Consider the following 18,870-nt stretch of genomic DNA (forward strand, 5'->3'; position numbering starts at 1 on the left):
TTGATTGGAAAGATGCCATATAAATTCACAGCAAATCCAAACCTTTGGCCACCAGCCTTCTGCATGAAGAGAGTCTGGCATGTTTTCTGTACAACAAAGGCCTTGGCAGAGCTGACTTGGAGCTGAAAAAGGCAAGGATGGCTGGGAGGTGCACCTTGGAATTAGAACCAGGAGCCCTAAGACAAAGGCTGACCTCACCTGTGGTCAGCTAGAAATGTGACTCTTAGCCAGACCCTCCCCCAGAGTCGTATCCCTAGGAACTACTGACCATGGGGAGCAGGAGCCCTGGGTCAGAGTGTGCAGCTGGGCTGCCAGCAGGGGCACTCGGCTGGAACCCCAACTCAGCAGATGGCGAGCCTGGCTCTCGGGCTTGGGGGCTGAGCTGGGCATCTGGGTAGAGAATGTTAGGCTGCTGGACCCCTGCAGAAAACCTGCTCGGAGAAGTGTCAAGGGACAGCCTATAGGCTTGCCCTTGCTCCCTGCCTGGCCAGGCTGCCTTCGCCTCTGGCTGAGGGTCCTATCCCACCTCTCTCTTGCAACCAGCAGTGCATTCCTTCACCCTTGGTTTCTTTGCTTTTTACCTTACTTTTTAAGTAAGTTACTTAACTTGATATGAATTCGTCAAACTATTTCAAAACTGTTACCTTTTTGTGAAACTTCTGGTCTTTATATTTAGTCTTTTTATTAAAACTAATTACTTTTCAATTTCATTTGGCCATTTAATTTTATTTTAAACTGACTGTAAAGACAAGGCTTTGGGGTAAGAGAGTGAGACTTAAACCCTGTCCCTGTCACTTGTTAATCGTGTGAAGTTCAGTACATTTCCTTCTTGCAATCATCTGGGAGATGAGTTTTGTGACTCTCCCTAAGACTGGAGGAAACTGGTGAGCACTGCTTCACCTCTCTGAATCTCAGCTTCCTCTTACAGACACCACCTTCGTCTGGTGGCAGTTCAGGTTCTATAAAGCACCAGTTTCAGGAGACAGAGGCCGTCACCATGGGTATTCTTCCGGAAAAGATTAGCTAAGAGAGCACGTTGCTCATTCATTTTGGGCCTTTAGCAAATGTTTATGGAGCAACTACTCCCGGCTTGGCATTGCACTTGGCATGTATTATAAACCCCCCTATGTAGCATGGTTCGTCTTTCAAATACGCTGCTTTAGCTACAGTTAGCAACTTGCAGGCAGACACAGTTAGCTTGCTTGCCTTCCCTGGGTCTCCACTTTCTAATCCGCCAGACTGGGGGTGGCCACATGAATTTCTGCCCTTCCTCCTTCCATACCTGACCTTCTTCGTCAGTCCTCACCTCCTGCTTGCCTCTCAGCTCCCAAGTGCTCTTAGCCTACCTGAGTCCCACATGGCCCTGATCCAGTCAACCCTTGACCTACTGGGCCTGGCTCCAGGCCTCAAACTCATATGTCTTCCCATAGCCCTTTCTTTAACCCCCAGAGCATAAGACCCAAGACCTCATCCTTAAATCAGGCTCTGCCCTCCCCTCCCTTGGCTCATCTGGCTATAAGCTGGGCCTCTGCAAAACCATGGCCTGGAAGGACACACAAGTCATGGCCCAGAGGCCTGCAAGTGGGACGAGGGTCCCAAGAGCAAGACACCTTGCAGAATGCCATCCCAGGACTGCCCCCCCGACCACATGTGGTGCAGAGCAGCAGGCTTCCTGGATCCTGGAATGGCAGTCACTGTCTCCCCTTGTCAGTGCCTGTAGATGCCGCAGAGAATGGACTTTATTTGCCATCAGCTTCTCATTACTGAGATTCTTAACAGCACAAACAATTATTGAATCTCAGAGCTGAAAATGACCTCGAACCATATCTCAACCAAAACAGGAAGATGACCCAAGCTGCTCATGCCATGTTCCCCTCAGGATCCCTTAAATGTATTATAATTTTAGGGGGGTGGGAGGGATTTTGCCCTTTGACCTTGAAGGATGATGAGGCTCATACCTGCTCTCTCTGGGGTGGGGCAGCAGCATGTCCTACCTTTTGGACTCCCAGGGGGAAGGCAGCTGTGGCCAAGGTCTGCAGGAACTCCGGGGCTCGCCATGCTGGGTCCTGGGGATAGGTGCGGTGCAGGAGGCTGAGGAACTGCAGCACACTGGCCGGAAACGTCTGTGCCCAGGCACCATCCTCGGAACCTGCTAGGGGCTGAGGCACACTTCATGAGAGGCGGTGCAGGCCAGCGTGATAGGGGTTGCCTCACTAACCAGAGGAGCTGAGGTCTAGGGAGAAGACTCCTTCCTGAGACTTTCAACAAGATACATGATTTAAGACTGAAGATCAGCACCAGACACCAGTGTCAATTGGGGAAGGGTTTAATATGTGCAGATGTCATAAGGGTTTCGTATATATGCCTCTTTTCACCCCACAGCAACCCTCTGAAGTAGGTTCTATGTTTACCCCTATTTTACAGGTGGAAAAACAGAGGCCCAGAGAGGTCAGATAGTTTGTCAAAGGTCATCCAGTGGGTAAGAGTCTGAGCCGTGAATTGAACCCAGAAAATTTGACTCTCAAGTCTGTCTATCTCTGTGTGATTAAACGTGGCACTTTGTGTTCAAGGAGCTTTCCTGTCAGGGGTAACTCCACCTTCCCTAGCCCAGTGCTGATGTTCCCACCTACAAACTTTGCCCCAGGCCAATACCCAGGCGCACCTTGTCTCAAGCTGTCAGGGCTGAAGGAGCTTCTTCTCTGCCAGCTGCGTGTCTGAATGGATCTTAGTGCATTGAGCAGCTACCCAGCACCCTGGGGAGGCCTGGACACCAGTTTGCCCCTGTACGCTGTAACCTGGGCTTGGCCACATGGCAGAGCCTCCACCCTGAATCCTGCCTGCACCCTAGTGCTTTCTGGAGCCCACTCCTTTGGCCAACCTTGCCCAGCCAGTCAGTCCAGAGACTGATACTAGCCTCAGTGTGTCCAGCTGCTGACTGAGGTCCTGCTGTCTTGAGTTGGTACCCTGGAACTTAAACATTGACCAACCTTAACCTCAGCATTATTCCCTGCACAGCCACACCAATCCTTAGATTGAGTGATTCCTGGCTGACTCCTGCAGTCACTATGGGTGGACATCAGGCTCTTCTTTAGTGAGGCCAGTTGCTCATCCTCAGCCCATCCCATTAATGGTGTCTTCATTTCCTCACCAGCCTGCATTCAGTCCCGGCCCAGGGTATTTGAGTTAGATTGCCCTGTTCACCAATTAGCTACTGAGTGCCTACTCTGTGACTCACACTGGAAAACACAAGTCTAACCATACAAAGAAAGGACCATTAGGATCACCTTTCCAGGATCCCATGAGGGTTTGCTATGGGCTGGAGCAGGCAGGCAGACAGAAACTGTTTCTGAAGCCATTTGCACGGGTGTTCTCTGCTAGTTTCTTGCAGTTCCATTTTAGATTTAGAGGAACGGGTGAGAGATAGCAGTGCCTGGGTGAATCTGTCAGGAGTTAACCTCCCACTTACTAACCTTGAAGCTTTGGGCCAGCTCTTTAACCTGCCCATGCCTTGGGCTCCAACTCTGTAAGACAAAGGCTGTAATATGGCCTATTCCAGAAGGTTGTTGTGAGGATTACAGGAGACACTTTATTGATTTGAGCTTATTTTCACAGTGATTAGCATGGGGTAAACACAGAAGAAGCTGGAGGAAGAGGTCAGATCCAGAGGACATGGACTTTTGGAAGAGGAATTTGGAATTGATGTGGCAAGCAACAGAAGTCCTCTGAAGGTTCTTAGCCATGGCCACGGCCAGGAATGTGGTACTGCGGCTGGACACATAGGCCTTCACTGTGCCTTTGCCTGTGACCTTGCTTGCGTGAGTTAACCCTTCCCTAGTTGACACCAGTGTCTGGGGCTGATCTGCAGTCTTAAATAATGTACCTTGTTGAAAGTCTCAGGAAGGAGTCTTCTCAAAGATGAAACATATACAGATCACATGATCTGAGCAGGGCAAAAACAAAACTAGAAATGGAGAATGAAAGTTTAAAAACCAAAAATCTCCACTGCATGAACCTCCAAAAATGTGAACCAAAGCGACCTTCAAAACTGCAATTGCAGAAATTCCAGAACACAACAAAAGATGAAAATGCCCAAATCAAAATCTTAGAAACTGACAGAAAAAAAAAGTCAGGAGACTGATAAATGTAAGAGCTAATTGTTTATATAAATCCATAGCCTTCAACTCTCTAAGTCACAAGAGAGGCTGAGAAGGAGAGAATGGGACACAAACTGAGAACAGGAAGGGAGAAACAGTCACACAGAAAATGACATGAGTTAAAGGAGACCATTTGTGCAAATTAAATGAATGAGAATTATTTTAAAGTATCAATCAACTGAACTAGGTCACGAAGATATTTAAAAGCCTAAACAAGCCAATAATAATGAGACAAATTTAGGCCCAGGCACTTTCATAAGACCAATTAAAATAATACAAAAATCATGAATTTAACATCTTGTTGCATACAGAAAAAAGACAGAAGTCTTTTTTATATAAGATTAGCATAATGCTGATGTCAAAACTTGAAAAATATATAACCATAAAACTGTAAGCTAATATTATTTATAAGCATTCATGAAATCATAAATAAAATATTTACAAACAGAATAAGGACACAGTGACTAAATGAGGTTTTTGCAGAATGCAAAGAAATCTATGTAATCATATGATTATGTAATTAATCATAGGAAACTGGCTGAAAGAAAAAAAAAGCACAGGATTACCTAATTGTGTGCTAAAAGAGTATTTAGTAACAATAAAAACACTTCTGAGCCTGGCCAACATGGTGAAACCCCGTCTCTATGAAAATACAAAAATTAGCCGGGCATGGTGGTGCATGCCTGTGGTCTCCGCTACTCAGGTGGCTGAGGTGGGAGGATCATTTGAGCCTGAGAAGCAGAGGCTACAGTGAGCTGAAATGACACCACTGCACTCCACCCTGGGCAACAGAGCAACACCTGGTCTCAAAAAAGAAAAAAAAATTCTGTCTCAGAAAGGATAAAAAGTGGGATCTCCACTTTTTCAGCATAATCCCACACACCAAGAAAAACTGGCAAAAGATATAGCCAGGCAATTGACAGGAAAATAGACAGAGAGGAAAATAAAGATAGCTAATAAACACATGAAAAATGGTTTCAGCCTCAGTAATAATAAATGCAAAAGAACTCATCTATGAAGGCATCATCAGTCTGGCCATGCTGTTAAGGCTGTGAGGATGGGTATGAGTCATTCTGTACAAGATATAGAGTTAGATGTTCACTGGTGGGATGTGTGTGCGTAATGGCTAATGCAATCTTTCTGAGAAGTGCATCCAAAAGAAAATGCATGAAGGTACACTTTGACCTGCTATACCACATCCCAGAATACACACTAAGGAGGTCATCAAGACAGAAAGAAAGATATTTGTTTTAAAAAGTTTGTTACAAACATAACAACAAACACTCTGTAAAACAACATAAATTTATATTACAAATATAAATGATTCCCATGTTTTTTTACTTCATTTGGATGAAAAGATGTCCACAAATATTGAGGAAAATAAGACAAAAGGGGTGCATGTGGTCTCATCCTGTGAGGATACTGTCGAATCTTGGAGAAGTGTCCGGGAAGATTCCACCAAAATCCACAGTGCTCATTTCTGGGTAGGTGTATGTCAGGTGCATGATGTTTACTTCCTGTTTTTCTCTTTTGTTTAAATGTTAAAGGTAATCATGTATAATTTTACAAAGGCATTAAGTTTCCCCATACAATCAAGCCTCCAATTGCCTTTGATGCCTGCAGGATGAGGTCAGAATTTTTCAGCCTTTTCTGGAAACCCTTTCTGACCTGGTTCACCATTAATTATTCCTGTTCACAAGTCACATGTCCTCTACCTCATGTCTAAAATAACTCTTCCACTCACCACTCACCTCTACTGGACTTTGAAAGCTCAAATTAAAGGTTTCTCCCTCCAGAAGCCTCTCCATGCCTTGCCTATAGCTGGCGGCCAACTGCCTTCTCTAAGTCAGGTCCCTTCCCCACAAGTCACTCATGAGCAAGGAGATGGACTCCTGGAGAGGAGAGGCCCCTCTTCCTCCTAAGAAATGTTCCCTTTGACTGAAGGCAATAAATCTCCCAGTGAAGAAACCCCAAGCTTAAACAAATGATAAACAGATATCACCTGCAAAAGCACATAAAGCTCAGAGACCTATATGCTGGGCTTTCAGTTGTGCCCCTGAAACACCTCTAGGAACCTACCTCACCTCTTCTACAGGATTTTACTCATTACTGGCATTAGTGGGAAGCTGCTAGGAGAAAAGTCAAGGTGACCCTTCCAAACTGGCCTACCCATCAGAACCTCCTCCAGGCAACATGTGGGGAATGGGTCTCACCCGGCTCATGGTGGCTTTCAGCATTTCCAGGAGCAGCAAGGCACCTTCTGTGCACAGCCCAGCCTGGAGGACTTCTTCCTGGTGATGTCTCTGCAAGAGCCACTGAAGCATGGCTTCAAGACTGTCCTGGGAGAGGAGACAGGGGCTGTAAGCAGACCTGCGGCTACACACCAAGAGAAGCAGCTTTGCAGCCAGTGCATCAACTTTCCAGGGGGCCCCAGTGGGAAAAGCAAAAGAGCACAGTAGCAGCCTAGGAGGTTGGTCCATAGGAACAATTTCACCCCAGTAGATGGCGGCACATAAGGGAAACATGCACCTCTAAGAAGGTGCTGAAGAGCCCCTAGCAACTGGCAGCTAGTTCAGTTATTTTGGTCTGACATCATAAGTCAATATGCTAATCAACTTTAATGAACTTTTGTAAATTAGATTATGTAAGACAAATAAAGAATTCAAAGGTTTCAGGGGAAAGTGTGGCATGTAGAGGTTTAGAGACATTCTAAACCTAGGGTTTAGAATCAGAATGGCCTGACTCTGCCTTTTTAATAGCTGAGCTCAGGCAAGCTATTGAGCTTCTTGGCAGTTCAGTTTCCTTCTCTGTGAAATGAGAATTACATTATCTACCCCATGGGATTGTTTAAATATCAAGCAAAATAAAATATGTAAAACATCTATCACAGGGTCCAACACTTAGCAGACATCTGTTTCCTGAGACATGTTAATGAGATAAGAACTCATGGTCTCAATGACCTTAGCATAGCATATTAAGAACTGTATTTTGAAGTGTAATCTACAATGCTATTAGCATATGTCAAGATTTAGATCTGTCAACTATAAAGATATACAAGAGGGGTAGATTTTTAACCCTCTCTTTGCAAAGCCACACCCCTCCCATATTTCAGTTCAGTTCAGTTTAACTCAACTCAGTTGAGACCAAGAAATAACTAATGATTCTAAGTTGAAGATGGCTATTTGTCAGGTTCCAGGACATTGAGTGAAAGGTGGGTCCATTCTTCAGGTGTTCAGTTTCTAAGGAGGCAGGTGCCATTCACATAAGGTAAACTACAGTGAGGCACAAAGGAGGAAATGGTCTCCTCTGTCTGGGGTCTAAGCAGAAGGTAGCATCTGAGCTGAGTGCTGAGGGAGGACACCGCCACCAGGCAAACGATGGTAAGAAAGAGGAGTAAGGGCAGCAGGGCAGGTGAGCACAGAGCAGCTGGTCTTACTGAGTCATGATTTAGGAGAGTCACAGCTGAGGGCAGGTGAATTGCAGCTGGGTTGGAAAGACACATCAGGCAACCAGAGATGAGGGAGCTTGGTGCCAGCTGTAAAGTCTGATCCTGACGCTGCAGGCGTGAAAGCCACCCGAATTTAGTGCAAAGAGAAGGTGCATATGGTGAGCACAGACTCCTCTTTGGAGAAATGTGGCAAAGGAAGAATAGAAAAGTGATCAGTAGGCAGCAGTTGGTCAGGTGTGTGATCAAGGGGTGGCCTCTGGTTTTAGGTGGGATGCAGCTGAACATAATTGTGGCTTATGAGGAAAGGGTTGGTCAAAAAGGAAAAACTGGAAAAACGAAAGAAAGGGCTGGGCATGGTGGCTCAGGCCTGTAATCCCAGCACTTCAGGAGGTCGAGGCGGAAGGATCACCTCAGGTCAGGAGTTCAAGACCAGCCTGGTCAACTTGGCAAAACCCCATATCTACTAAAAATACAAAAATCGGGGTGATGTATTAAGCAAACCACTGTGGCACATGTATAGCTATGTAAAAACCTGAACGTTTTGCACACGTAACCCAGAAATTAAAGTATAATTTTAAAAAATACAAAAATAAGCCAGGCATGGCGGGCATCTGTAATCCCAGCTACTCGGAAGCCTGAGGCAGGAGAATCACTTGAACCCAGGAGGTGGAGGTTGCAGTGAGCTGAGATCATGGCACTGCACTTTCTTGCCAGGGTGACACAGTGAGAAAGAAAAAAAGAAAAAGAAAGAAAGAAAAAGAGAAAGAGAGAAAGAAAGAATAAAGAAAGAAAGAAAGAAAGAAAGAAAGAAAGAAAGAAAGAAAGAAAAGAAAAAGGAAGGAAGGAAGGAAGGAAGGAAAAAAGGAAGGAAGAAAGAAAGAAAAGGAAGGAAGGAAGGGATGGAGGGAGAGAGAAAGAAGAAAGAAGGAAAGAAGGAAAGAAAGAGAAAAAGAAAAAAGAAAGAGGAAGGAAGAAGGAAACAAGGAAGGCAGGAGGAAGGAAGGAAGGAAGGAAGGAAGCGAGGGAGGGAGGGAGGGAAGGAGGAGGGGAAGAAAGAAAGAAAAGATGCGGTGAGGTCCCCAAGGAAGGAGCTGAAAGGATCTTGAAAAGTCTCCCTGTCCTAGCAACAGGGGCAAGAAGGTGATGAAGAAGGTTACAGCCTAAGTGGGTGGTGGAGGATGGGGCGCTGAGGCAGGGCCACTCCAGCATCATGTCATTTCCCTAGCTGTGCCCAAAAGGAAGGTTTAAAAATAGAACTGATCCAAATGAGAGACTGGCTAGGAGGAAGGATGGGAGCAGAGGCTGAGGAAGTCAAGTGCCTGGCAGGAGAGCATTTGAAGGGCTGGCCAAGGGTGTGGGCTGCTAGCGAGGGAAACCGGCCAGCACCCCATCTGAGCTGGGTGCTCTGAAAACCTACCTCGGGCCTCTCTGTCAGCTCTGTGAGTGGCATCTTCAGGAAGAAGGCAGACACAATGAGGTAGACCTCTGGAATGTGGATGTGGTGGGCCAGAAAGTCATTCAAGATGCGGAACCCAGGAAGGAGGCACGGGCTTTGCTCAGGCACTGGCTGGTGGCTCTTCAGGTTGTCTATTGATCAGGCAAAGGGGGCACAAAAGCCAGCTGAGAACAGCTGCTGGTCAAGGCGGGGCCTGGATACACAGAGAACACCCGACCATCCACCCATCTCACAGAAATGCTGGGTGTTAAAATATATTCACACATAGATGAGAGCAAGAAAGCACTCAACAGTGATTCCCTTCCCTGTTCCTGACATGCTCATTCATTCACTCAGAAACAAACTTGAGTGGTTTTGAGTGGATGAATGAGAATGAGAATGACCTCACCCCATCTTTTCTTTCTTTCTTTCTCTCTTTCTTTCTTTCTTTCTTTCTTTCTTTCTTTCTTTCTTTCTTTCTTTCTTTCTTTCTTTCTTTCTTTCTTTTTCTTTCTCTCCCTCTCTTTCTTTCTTTCTATCTTAATACAAACATATAGCTTTGCATTAGGCAACAAGGGCGTAGGGTTTCATCCAAATATACAGAATTGCAGGCACTCATGAAGATCAGGCACTAATCTCCTGGAGGAAGTGGGATTTGTACTGAGATCTGAGGATGAACCCATATCAGGAGAAGAGACATCCCCCCAGGAAGAGGAAGCAGAGTCTACAGTGCTCAGGAGAATAGGGCTGAACAGCTGGGTGGAATGGAAGGTAGCCTCCAATGTCTGTGCAGCGAGGATGCGGGGGATCCTGCAAAGGATGTCAGTGGGGCTAGGCTCATTTGGATGTAGGCCTTAGAGTCAGGGCTCAAGATGAGCCTGCTGCTGCACAGAGCTGTGATGGTCTCAAATAAGAAAGGGCCTGGCTTGGTCCCCTTCATATCCCAGAACTAGGTGGTGCCCCTCTTCCTGGAGACAGCTGTGTGCTCACCCATTACAATGTTCACACCCTCGGTGCTGCGTTCCACCCAGGATCCTGCACACAGCCCATCTCTAAACCGTGTGCGGAGGGAGGGGCTTTCCAGAAAGTACAGCAGCAGCGTCAGTGCCAGCACAGTGGTGCTGGCGTGCAGATGGCCCTGCAGGAGCAGCAGGAACCAGTCAGGCCCCAGTTTCAGAAACACCTCTTCCTTTGACCTGGGGGATTAATAAATGCAATCAGTGATCTCTTTGTCCGTGGGCAAGTGACGTGTCCAGAAAATATGAAATGTCCAGGCTCACAAGTCACCAAGGAGAGGCAAGTTAAAGTTAGCATCATTTATTGTTTAGTACATTTCAAAAGGATGGTAAAAGGAAATGCTGGCAAGATTGCTACACAGTTGATGCATTTGTCTATCAATGGGTGCAGCATTTCAAAGCCATTGGAACCTGGGTATTCATATATGTGAAAGTGTGCATGCCCCCTTAATAGCCCTACGTAACTACCGTTCATGCTTACACAGTGGATGACTAGCCATCCATCTAATTTAATTACCATCAATGTAGTCACATAAAACACATCATGATTATTTACCACCCTTTCTAAAGACACTGGTCAAAATTTATCTCAATGGAATAGTCCAATATTTATGCAGTTTTATCAGTTTTAGCACCAAAAAACCCATGATTAACTGTCACCTTCAAAAATGATGAGTCTGGAGAGTACAGACTTGCTGATGGGAACCAGATGAAACTGAGGGGTAGGGACATGGGTGGCCAACCTGGCAAAGACAATGGGCTCAGCAAAGGACCCAGACTTCTGGGAGCAGTGAAGGCTCCATCTATGTTCTCAGCTGGTGAGAATCTGGAGGACATCCACTGAAATGAGCCCCGGATTAAGAGTGAAGAGAAGAGACTGTCCTCTTTTCTAGCCCTACCTCTGATGTTTAGCAACTGGATAACTTTGGCAGAGCTCTTGATGTGCTCTGATCATTTTCCTCAGTGATGATGTTGATAATGATGGTGATGATATTTATGGTGGTGGTGGTGATGATGTTGATAGTGGTGGTGATGATGATGGTGGTGGTGGTGATGATGTCAATGGTGGCGATGATGATGGTGGTGGTGGTGATGATGTTGATGGTGGTGATGATGATGGTGGTGGTGGTGATGTTGATAGTGGTGGTGATGATGATGGCGGTGGTGGTGATTACAGTGGTGGTGATGGCGATGCTGGTGGTGATAATGTTGATGTTGATGATGATGATAATGATTAATGTTGTGGTGATGATGATGGTGATGGGTGATGGTTCTGGTGATGGTGATGGTGATGATGAAGGAGATGGCAATAATAGCTTACAGATAATTTGTAGTATTCCAGGCACCATTCTCAGGATCATCAATATATTAATTCATTTCATCCCCACTATTGTCATCTATTGACAGTATTAGGTTGGTACAAAAATAATTGCGGTTTTTGCCGTTAAAAGTAATGGAAAGAAACGCAATTGCATTTGGGCCAACGTAACACAATTTTTATTTTCATGCAGAGGAGTAGAGAGAGACATACAGGGCTTAAATAGTCTCCCCTGGGTCCCTGGGGGGCTAGGATTTGAACTCAGATGGTATAGATGCCAGAGTCTAGCTGTTAAGCACTACACTACATTTTCTCTCAAAAATATGGAAAAGAAAGTGGCTGGACTATCTCATTTCCAAGGCATCTTCCAGTTCTACCATCTTTTGTTTCTAGGAAAGTAAAGACTTGTAGGCTGGTAAATTATTAAGCAAGGTTTATAAAGCTGCTTTACTGAGGGATAACTCCTTACTCGCAACTCCAGATGCACATACACAATAGGCTGGGCAAGAATCTGGGCTGACTTGCTCAGCATTGCATCCTGGGAGCTGGGAACAGTGTCTGGCGTGCAGTAGATACTCAACAAATGAGGTGTCAAACGAATGACTCCAAGGTTGGAGGTAAAGCAGGAAGGCAGTGGGGAGAGTTAATGGAATCAGCTTTATGATTTCACATGATTTTAGAAGTTAATTGAAGGTAGATACTTCTTTTTCCAATTTGGAAAAATAACAAACTCACTAACAGTAAATAGCAGAAGAATTTGGCAAGACTTTCCTTGACGGATGTTATTGAGGCTCACCATTTCTTCACTCTATTGTCTCCCAAGTACAGGACATCAAAATCAGTAATTGTCACAACTGCCAAAAGAATAACAATTCCGCTATAGCAATGGTGACAAAAGGAGTTTATTGTAATTATACCAAATCTGTTTCCAGTTACTCATGCCCACTTAATATTTGCATCAGAATATCTCAGGGCAAGATCTGGTTTATTGGGTAGAGAGAATATAATTTTCTTTCTGACTAGTGCAGAAAACAGACTCAGAAATGCTAAACTTTTCATTAAGAAAAGGTTTAATACCACACCCTCTATGAGACAACCTCCTGTCAAGTTGCTCTACTCACTCAGGGGACAGATGAAGTTGGGGGGAAGATATTACACTGAGCAGCATCTCCAGCAACTGGTTTCTGAGCCAGATTGTCCTTCCAGATGTTTGACTTCCAGCTACAAAAAAGAATTCAGATTTGAGAGAAAACGGTTGTAAAGAGACATAACATTTGCTGCAGTAAGCAATCATATTCACCAAATGCTTATTCCACCCAGGAATTATGGCATTTGATTCTAGCCTCCATACAATGCTTAAAAGGAATTTCAGAAAATGTCACTAAAGTCTGCTTTAATTAGAGATGTCTGCAACGCTGCATATCCTCCAAAAACAAAAATCCTAAAAATAGTAAGGGAAAATATATTTTTCAGTAGAAGAATTTTGTAAATTATCATAGGCTGCAACATTTCATAAGCACCTACTATGCACTGGTATTATGCAAGTAATCAGAAATGGAGTGGTGAAGACCATGGTCTCTGTTCTCTTTGTTCCTGCTTTCAACTTGCTTCCAGGAGAGGCTTTTGAATGGCTATGCTACAATAAAAACAGAACTCGAATCATAGCAAAGGTATAAGATTTGGAGCCAGTGGAAGAAGAAACTTTACTTCTGAAGAGTCATTAAAGCCTGAAAGGACATATTAACAACGTTTTAACATGTTGCTTAGGTAAAAATTTCAGAATGCAGTCCCTATGAGAAGGAAGGTTGACTAAGTAAGTTCACTATTGGCCCAGTATCCATTTGTTCATTCCCTTGATTGCCAGTAATTTCACAACTAATGCAGGACACACACTCCGTGCTGCAGAAATAGGACTGACAAGACAGCCTGGAGAAATGGAGTCATGTTTCCCTCTGTTTAGATTTTGGCCCCATCTTCGATTAGCTTCTAATCTCATTGAACCAAAGTTTCTCAGTCTGCAACATGGGAATAGTAACTTCTTGTGACTTGATCTAAGGATAAGGGATGATAATTTATCTAGATTAAATAATGCTGCCCAAGAGACTCTTTTGTGATGATAAGACTTTTATATCCACCTTGTCCACTAGAGTAGCCACTAGCTCAGGGAGTTAGTGAGCACTTCAAATGCGGCTGGAGTGGGGAATTAACAAGTCGAACAAGACACAGTTGCAGTCTGCACCTGGCTAGGCGAAGAGGGACACTCACATAAACATTACAAATCTGTCCACTAGGGTAACCTCAGCAGGCTTTGGAAACACAGAGGAAGTGATTTAATCTGGCTTGGTGGGACCGGGAACCACTAGGCCAGTCAGGGAGGGCTGGCATTTCCCTTGAGTGAAGAGCATGTGCCAAGCACGGACAGAGGGCAGGCCATCACTTGTGGGGGCCAGCAAGTGCTTCAGGGCTGGAGTTGGGACTCATCAGGAAAATAAGGGGTAGAGGGGGTTCAACTAGAAAGTGAGGCAGGATCCCAGATGCCACATGCTGGTCTACAGGGAACTGATCTTATTCTGGAGGCCTGGAACAACAGTCCCACATTTCAGAGCAGGAATCCATAATTTTACTTGATCTCTGACCCTCATCATAAAACGACAGCCTCACAGGCCACGGCTTGGAAACCACTGCTTGGCTGTAGGTGCCTTCCCCTTCCTTGCTCAGCCCCTCCTTCAGCAAAACATCTGCCTCTCAGTGGTTCTGTGAGGGCCGTCCTACTGCCTTTGAACTGGCAAAGGTCTTCTCACCAGGCTGGGAAGGCTCCAGGGCTCCGTCCACGCAGATCTGCCTCTCATTCACTGACGAAGGCTTGAGGGTGTACACAACAAACAGCCCAATCCTTTATGCACAGGGAGAGAAGGACAGGCTTGCAGGCAGGCTCAACTGAGTTTGCTGAGCACATGCCAGCGTCCAGTGTTTTCACAGACCCACCCATGTGCAGCTGCAAGTGAGAGTCTGAGGGGAATCATCATGGCATGCTGTGGTATTTCCAGACTTCTGAAATCAGTCAGGATTCACCAGAGATGCTAACTCTGTCTCTACCAGATTAATTCAACAGTGACAAGGAAAGGGAAGGGCAGGGGAAACACAGTGGTGGCAGGGACTGCCCTTCAGGAGTCTGCAGGAGCCAGGCATATGGGTCGTCGCAGGCAAGGAAGGCAGTGCTTATGTAAATTCCTGAGTATTTGGCCGCAGTGGGGCGGGGGCGCAGTGTAAACACACAGCCCTGCTGAGGAAACCCGCCTGTCCCATCCTGACTTCAGCAAACCATCGCTTCTCCCAACTCTCAGCCCTAAACAAAAATACCTAGAAGGTTCCAAGTGATGCAGGGTTGAGCACAGTGGGGAGACGGCTGGGGCCTGTCCTCCCTTTTTAAACAGCCCCGGAGCCCTGGTCTTCCCCTGGACAGCTTGGTGTGGTACCTGAGCAAGTCCTGGGTGCTGAAGTGGCCCCTCAGCTGACATCCCAGGATGGCAATGATGGTGGGGATCTTAGAAGGGGTGAGGCTCGGCTCATTGAAGAGGAAGATGAGCTTGGGTATGAGCTGGGCCTGGTGGGCAGCTTCAGCATTCTTAGGTCCTTCCCTGGTGAGTACAAGAGAGAGACAGTAAAAGCTTTTACTGGAATGAACCAAATTTGCTGTGTTTCTGCTAAAAAGGTTTTTCAAGCCAGGCTTGTTCCATGGCCCCCTGACTCCAATGCTCTCTTGGCAATTTGTCAAGATGCTGTCAGAAACCCATTGAATATGTGTCTGCCAGTACCAGAGTCACTAGGGTGTGCCCCTGCCTGTCCCCTCCACCCCCGGAAACCACCTTCATAGACAAACCTCAATTATTGACTTTAAATTCTGAGCCTCAGGGAAAACTAGTGCTGGACTTGGAAAACTCAGAACAAAGGCAGCAGACACTCATGTGACCAGCAAGTACTTCCCACCAGTCAGGCGTGCAGGGGCCTTCACTAGCTTGTCTGGGTGTGTGATCTTCCTGCTCACCCCAAACCACAAAGTGGAGAGACACACCACTGAAAGTCAAACGAGAAAAAGACAGAATCCACCTATCCACACCCCCTCCCTCGGATACTCACAAATCCAATTTCCAGTAAATTCTACTTCCCCAAAGAAAACAGCTCCCAGGGCAAATGTCTGTTTCTTAGAAAACAACTGGTACAGGTACAGGAAGAAAGTGGAAAAAAAAGGTGGAGGAGGGTGTCTTTGGCCAGATTGCTCACCTTGAGCTGTCTTTTATTTTTTGAAGGAGTATTAACACATTAAATTCTGCTGAGCTCCCCCTCCCAGATAAACAAAAGAGGCAAGACCAGCCCAGTTCTGTGTGTGATTTATAATCACAGGCTCGGCAGGGAAGACAGGTGCTCCTCTACCCGGAAGTCCTGGCTGCCTTTACTTCTGTTTCCTCTGACAGCGCCGAGCAGCATGTTTTTCTGTGTTCTCTTTCATCAGACTGTGGCTTACTCTTCTCTGAATTTCACCTCTAAGTACAGAGTGTGAAACGTAAGTTTATAATAGATGTTCATTAAGTGGCTGAGTGGAAAGCCATTTATAAATACATTCGAAATGCTGAAGGCATCAATGATCTCTAGACCAGCCTGAGCCAGGAGGAGGCAGGTGGGGTGATTTGCGGGCTTCCTTGCGTTCCTTCTCTTTTATTCTGATCACAGTACCTGGATCCCTTTGGGAAATACTACTTTCTAACTCCACAGGGGAAGCCACATTCCCAGCCTGGTTATGGGACCCAAGTTGGCTCAGTGAGACTCAGTCCAATAGCTAAGACTATTGAATTTTTAAAAAGCCATCTCTCTGCTGATGGTGCTAAGCTGAGGATGTGCTCTGAGGAGCTGCCCAGCAGCAACTTTGCTGCCACAGAAGAAAACCTGGCAACCTGAAGACTGCATGGAAGAGGCAGAGGCAAGAGTGGTGACAGAACTCAGAGAAAATGATGTGAACCTCACCCAGCTACAGGATGAGATCAGCTCTTTTCAATTGTAAGAGCGAACTAATTCCCTCTTTATTGGTCTTTTCTTCCTCTATTCTTTTCTCTCCTCCTCCTTTCCTTCTTTCCTCCTCTTTATCTTCCTTAAGCTGGTTTGAGTTGTATTTCTGCCACTTGAAGAGTTGTAATTCCACCACTTGAAAAGTAAAAGAACCCTGACTAATTCCAAAAGTGCCTTGGAGAAGTCAGTTAGAGGGAGAGAGAGTCTTTGCTGAACACATTTGCTGAGCCCCCAGTATGTGGTAGTTACTGGGGCTAGAGAGGCCTCTGAGCCCCCAGCACCTGCCCTCCTGAGGCCCAAGACCATCAGAGGTGACTGCCCCACAAACCTGAGCCCCTGGGAAGGATGTGCTCCCAGTGGGGGACCCAGTGTTCTGGGAGCAGGAAAGAGCTACTGGCCATCCTGCCCTCTCTGTCTCTGTTCTGGGCAGGCAGCCTTCAGTTCTAACCCCCAGACTGCCAAGACTCAGCCTACCTTGGTGATTGAAGGATTTCCAAAAGATGGGAAAAGAGGCTGAGCTCCAGATTGTCTGCAGCATTCATCCAGAGCTGGAAGACAGAACAAAACACATGCTAAAATGGAGGTGTGGGAGAAGAAGGATATGCAGGAAGCATGAGATCAGTGCTGCACATGTGATCCTCTGACTTGAAGTCACCAACATAATGTACCAGCTCTGGAATCAGATGAGCTCTCCTGACACTCCAAGCAGAGGTGCCTCCCCCAAAGGAAGGCCTTCTCTCCCCAGTCTCTGCTGCTACCTGGCACTTCATGTGGGCCTAGTTCCAACCAAGGACACCTGTACTAACTGTCTCCCCCATCTGCTCAGCCTTGGACCCATGGCCCAAGTGTCCATATTGCAAACTCATCTCTCCTCCCTGGATTCTGCAAGACAAATGGTGGTGTTCCCACTTTACAGATGAGAAAATGGAGGCTGAGACAGACCAGCTGAGCAACAGTCTCCACTCACCAGCAGCAAGTGGCAGGACTGGAAATAGAAGCCAGGTCCCGATTTTCAGGTTTTACACTATATTGACTACATACCAATTTGTGCATTCTTCAGCCCAACCCACACTGTTGTCTCCTGCATGTCAAAATTGTAAGTGGCACAACGGTATGAAAGTCACTGAGATTCTGAATGTGAAGTTGATCACTCAGGCTGTTTTCATTCATAGTAAACAAATGCAGCTGCTAGTGATTCTTCTGGGGCAGAACTGATGGGTGCCTTCATGTCTTATTTCTACTTCCCTTTAGAGAGCGCTAATATTTTTCTTCTCTAAATACTGACAATCCCTAAGGCCCAGAATATACAAGGTTCAGGTATGGGAAGAGTGCACTCATATAGCAACAAGAAGAGCTTGCACTTAACAACTGATACATTTCCTGGTGGCAACAGGAGCCATAAAAAGATCCACACATTATTATTCACATTTATTTATATTTTTAGTTTTTGATACACCCAGGCTGGAGTGCAGTAGCCCAAATATGACTCACTATAGCCTTAATTTCCTGAGCTCAAGCAGGTCTCCAACCTCAGCTTTGCAAGTAGCTAGGACTACAGGTGTGCACCACCATGCCTAGCTAATTGGTAAAAGTTTTTTGTAGAGATGAGATACTGTCATATTGCCCTGGCTGGTCTCTAACTCTGGGGCTCAAGTGTTCCTCCTGCTTCCACCTCCCAAAATGCTAGGATTACAGGTGTGAGCCACCGCACCTGGCCTATTATCTGCATCTAGTAGCTAGAAAGAGTGGGCTCAGGGAGACTAAGTAACTTCTGGCACCAGAGTTTTTTTAATTGGCAGAGACTGGTTTCAAAGTTAGTCCACCTGACCATGATGCCCATTCCCTTGCCTCCACACTGGGTCCCCACGGGCACCACCTACAGATAGAGACCGATAGAGTCAATCCTCAACCTTGCTTGAAGCTAAGCAGGTACCCATGGCTTTGCTTACTATTGCTGAAGAGGAAATGCAAAAGAATCCCAGTGAACACAAGTTTATCAGGAGACTTGTGAAGGTAGTGACTGTCCCTCTTTAATCCCTGGAGTCTGGCATCATAACTGCCACTATCTTTAGTAAAGATCTATTCAATTTTTTAAAAGAATGAGTGAATACAGAGTAACAGAAGGCAAAATGAATGGATTGTTCTTTAGCCAGCTTAGAGTGACATAGAGTGACAGCTTCCTGCTTTTTTTAAGCACAGCCACTGCCCAAAGGCACACACAGAGGTGGGGCAGCTGTCATTTGGAATAGCAGGTATTGATGAAGGCAGCCCTAGTGAAAGTATGGGTGTCCAGCATGGCGCCCCAATATACACGTCTGTAGGGCTCCAAGAGCCCTGCACACTTGGGATATTGATTTATGAAGGCAGTCATTCAACAAATGGTATGCCAGGCTTGGGGTTATGGGCTGAGAGAACTAAGAAAGTCAGATCTGAGCCCG

At 45.9% G+C, this 18,870-nt stretch overlaps 1 protein-coding gene across 5 annotated transcripts in view; it reads right to left on the minus strand.

Annotated features, from left to right (window-relative positions):
- WDFY4 (WDFY family member 4) overlaps positions 1-18,870 on the minus strand; it is a 285,801-nt gene that overhangs the window by 155,318 nt on the left and 111,613 nt on the right. For 4 of the 5 annotated variants that reach the window (XM_035267709.3, XM_078343959.1, XM_035267708.3 and 1 more), the window contains 8 exons: positions 16,907-16,980; positions 14,848-15,009; positions 14,173-14,264; positions 12,493-12,592; positions 10,028-10,233; positions 9,020-9,189; positions 6,368-6,493; positions 1,995-2,159 (listed from right to left, as the gene is read on the minus strand). In XM_035267709.3, coding sequence (XP_035123600.3) covers positions 1,995-2,159; positions 6,368-6,493; positions 9,020-9,189; positions 10,028-10,233; positions 12,493-12,592; positions 14,173-14,264; positions 14,848-15,009; positions 16,907-16,980 — 1,095 coding nt within the window. The remainder of the gene's footprint in view (positions 1-1,994; positions 2,160-6,367; positions 6,494-9,019; positions 9,190-10,027; positions 10,234-12,492; positions 12,593-14,172; positions 14,265-14,847; positions 15,010-16,906; positions 16,981-18,870) is intronic. The other variant, XR_013524374.1, reaches the window with a different exon arrangement.

The sequence above is a fragment of the Callithrix jacchus genome, chromosome 12 (assembly GCF_049354715.1).
Source record: "Callithrix jacchus isolate 240 chromosome 12, calJac240_pri, whole genome shotgun sequence".
Classification (NCBI taxonomy): Eukaryota; Metazoa; Chordata; class Mammalia; order Primates; family Cebidae; genus Callithrix; species Callithrix jacchus.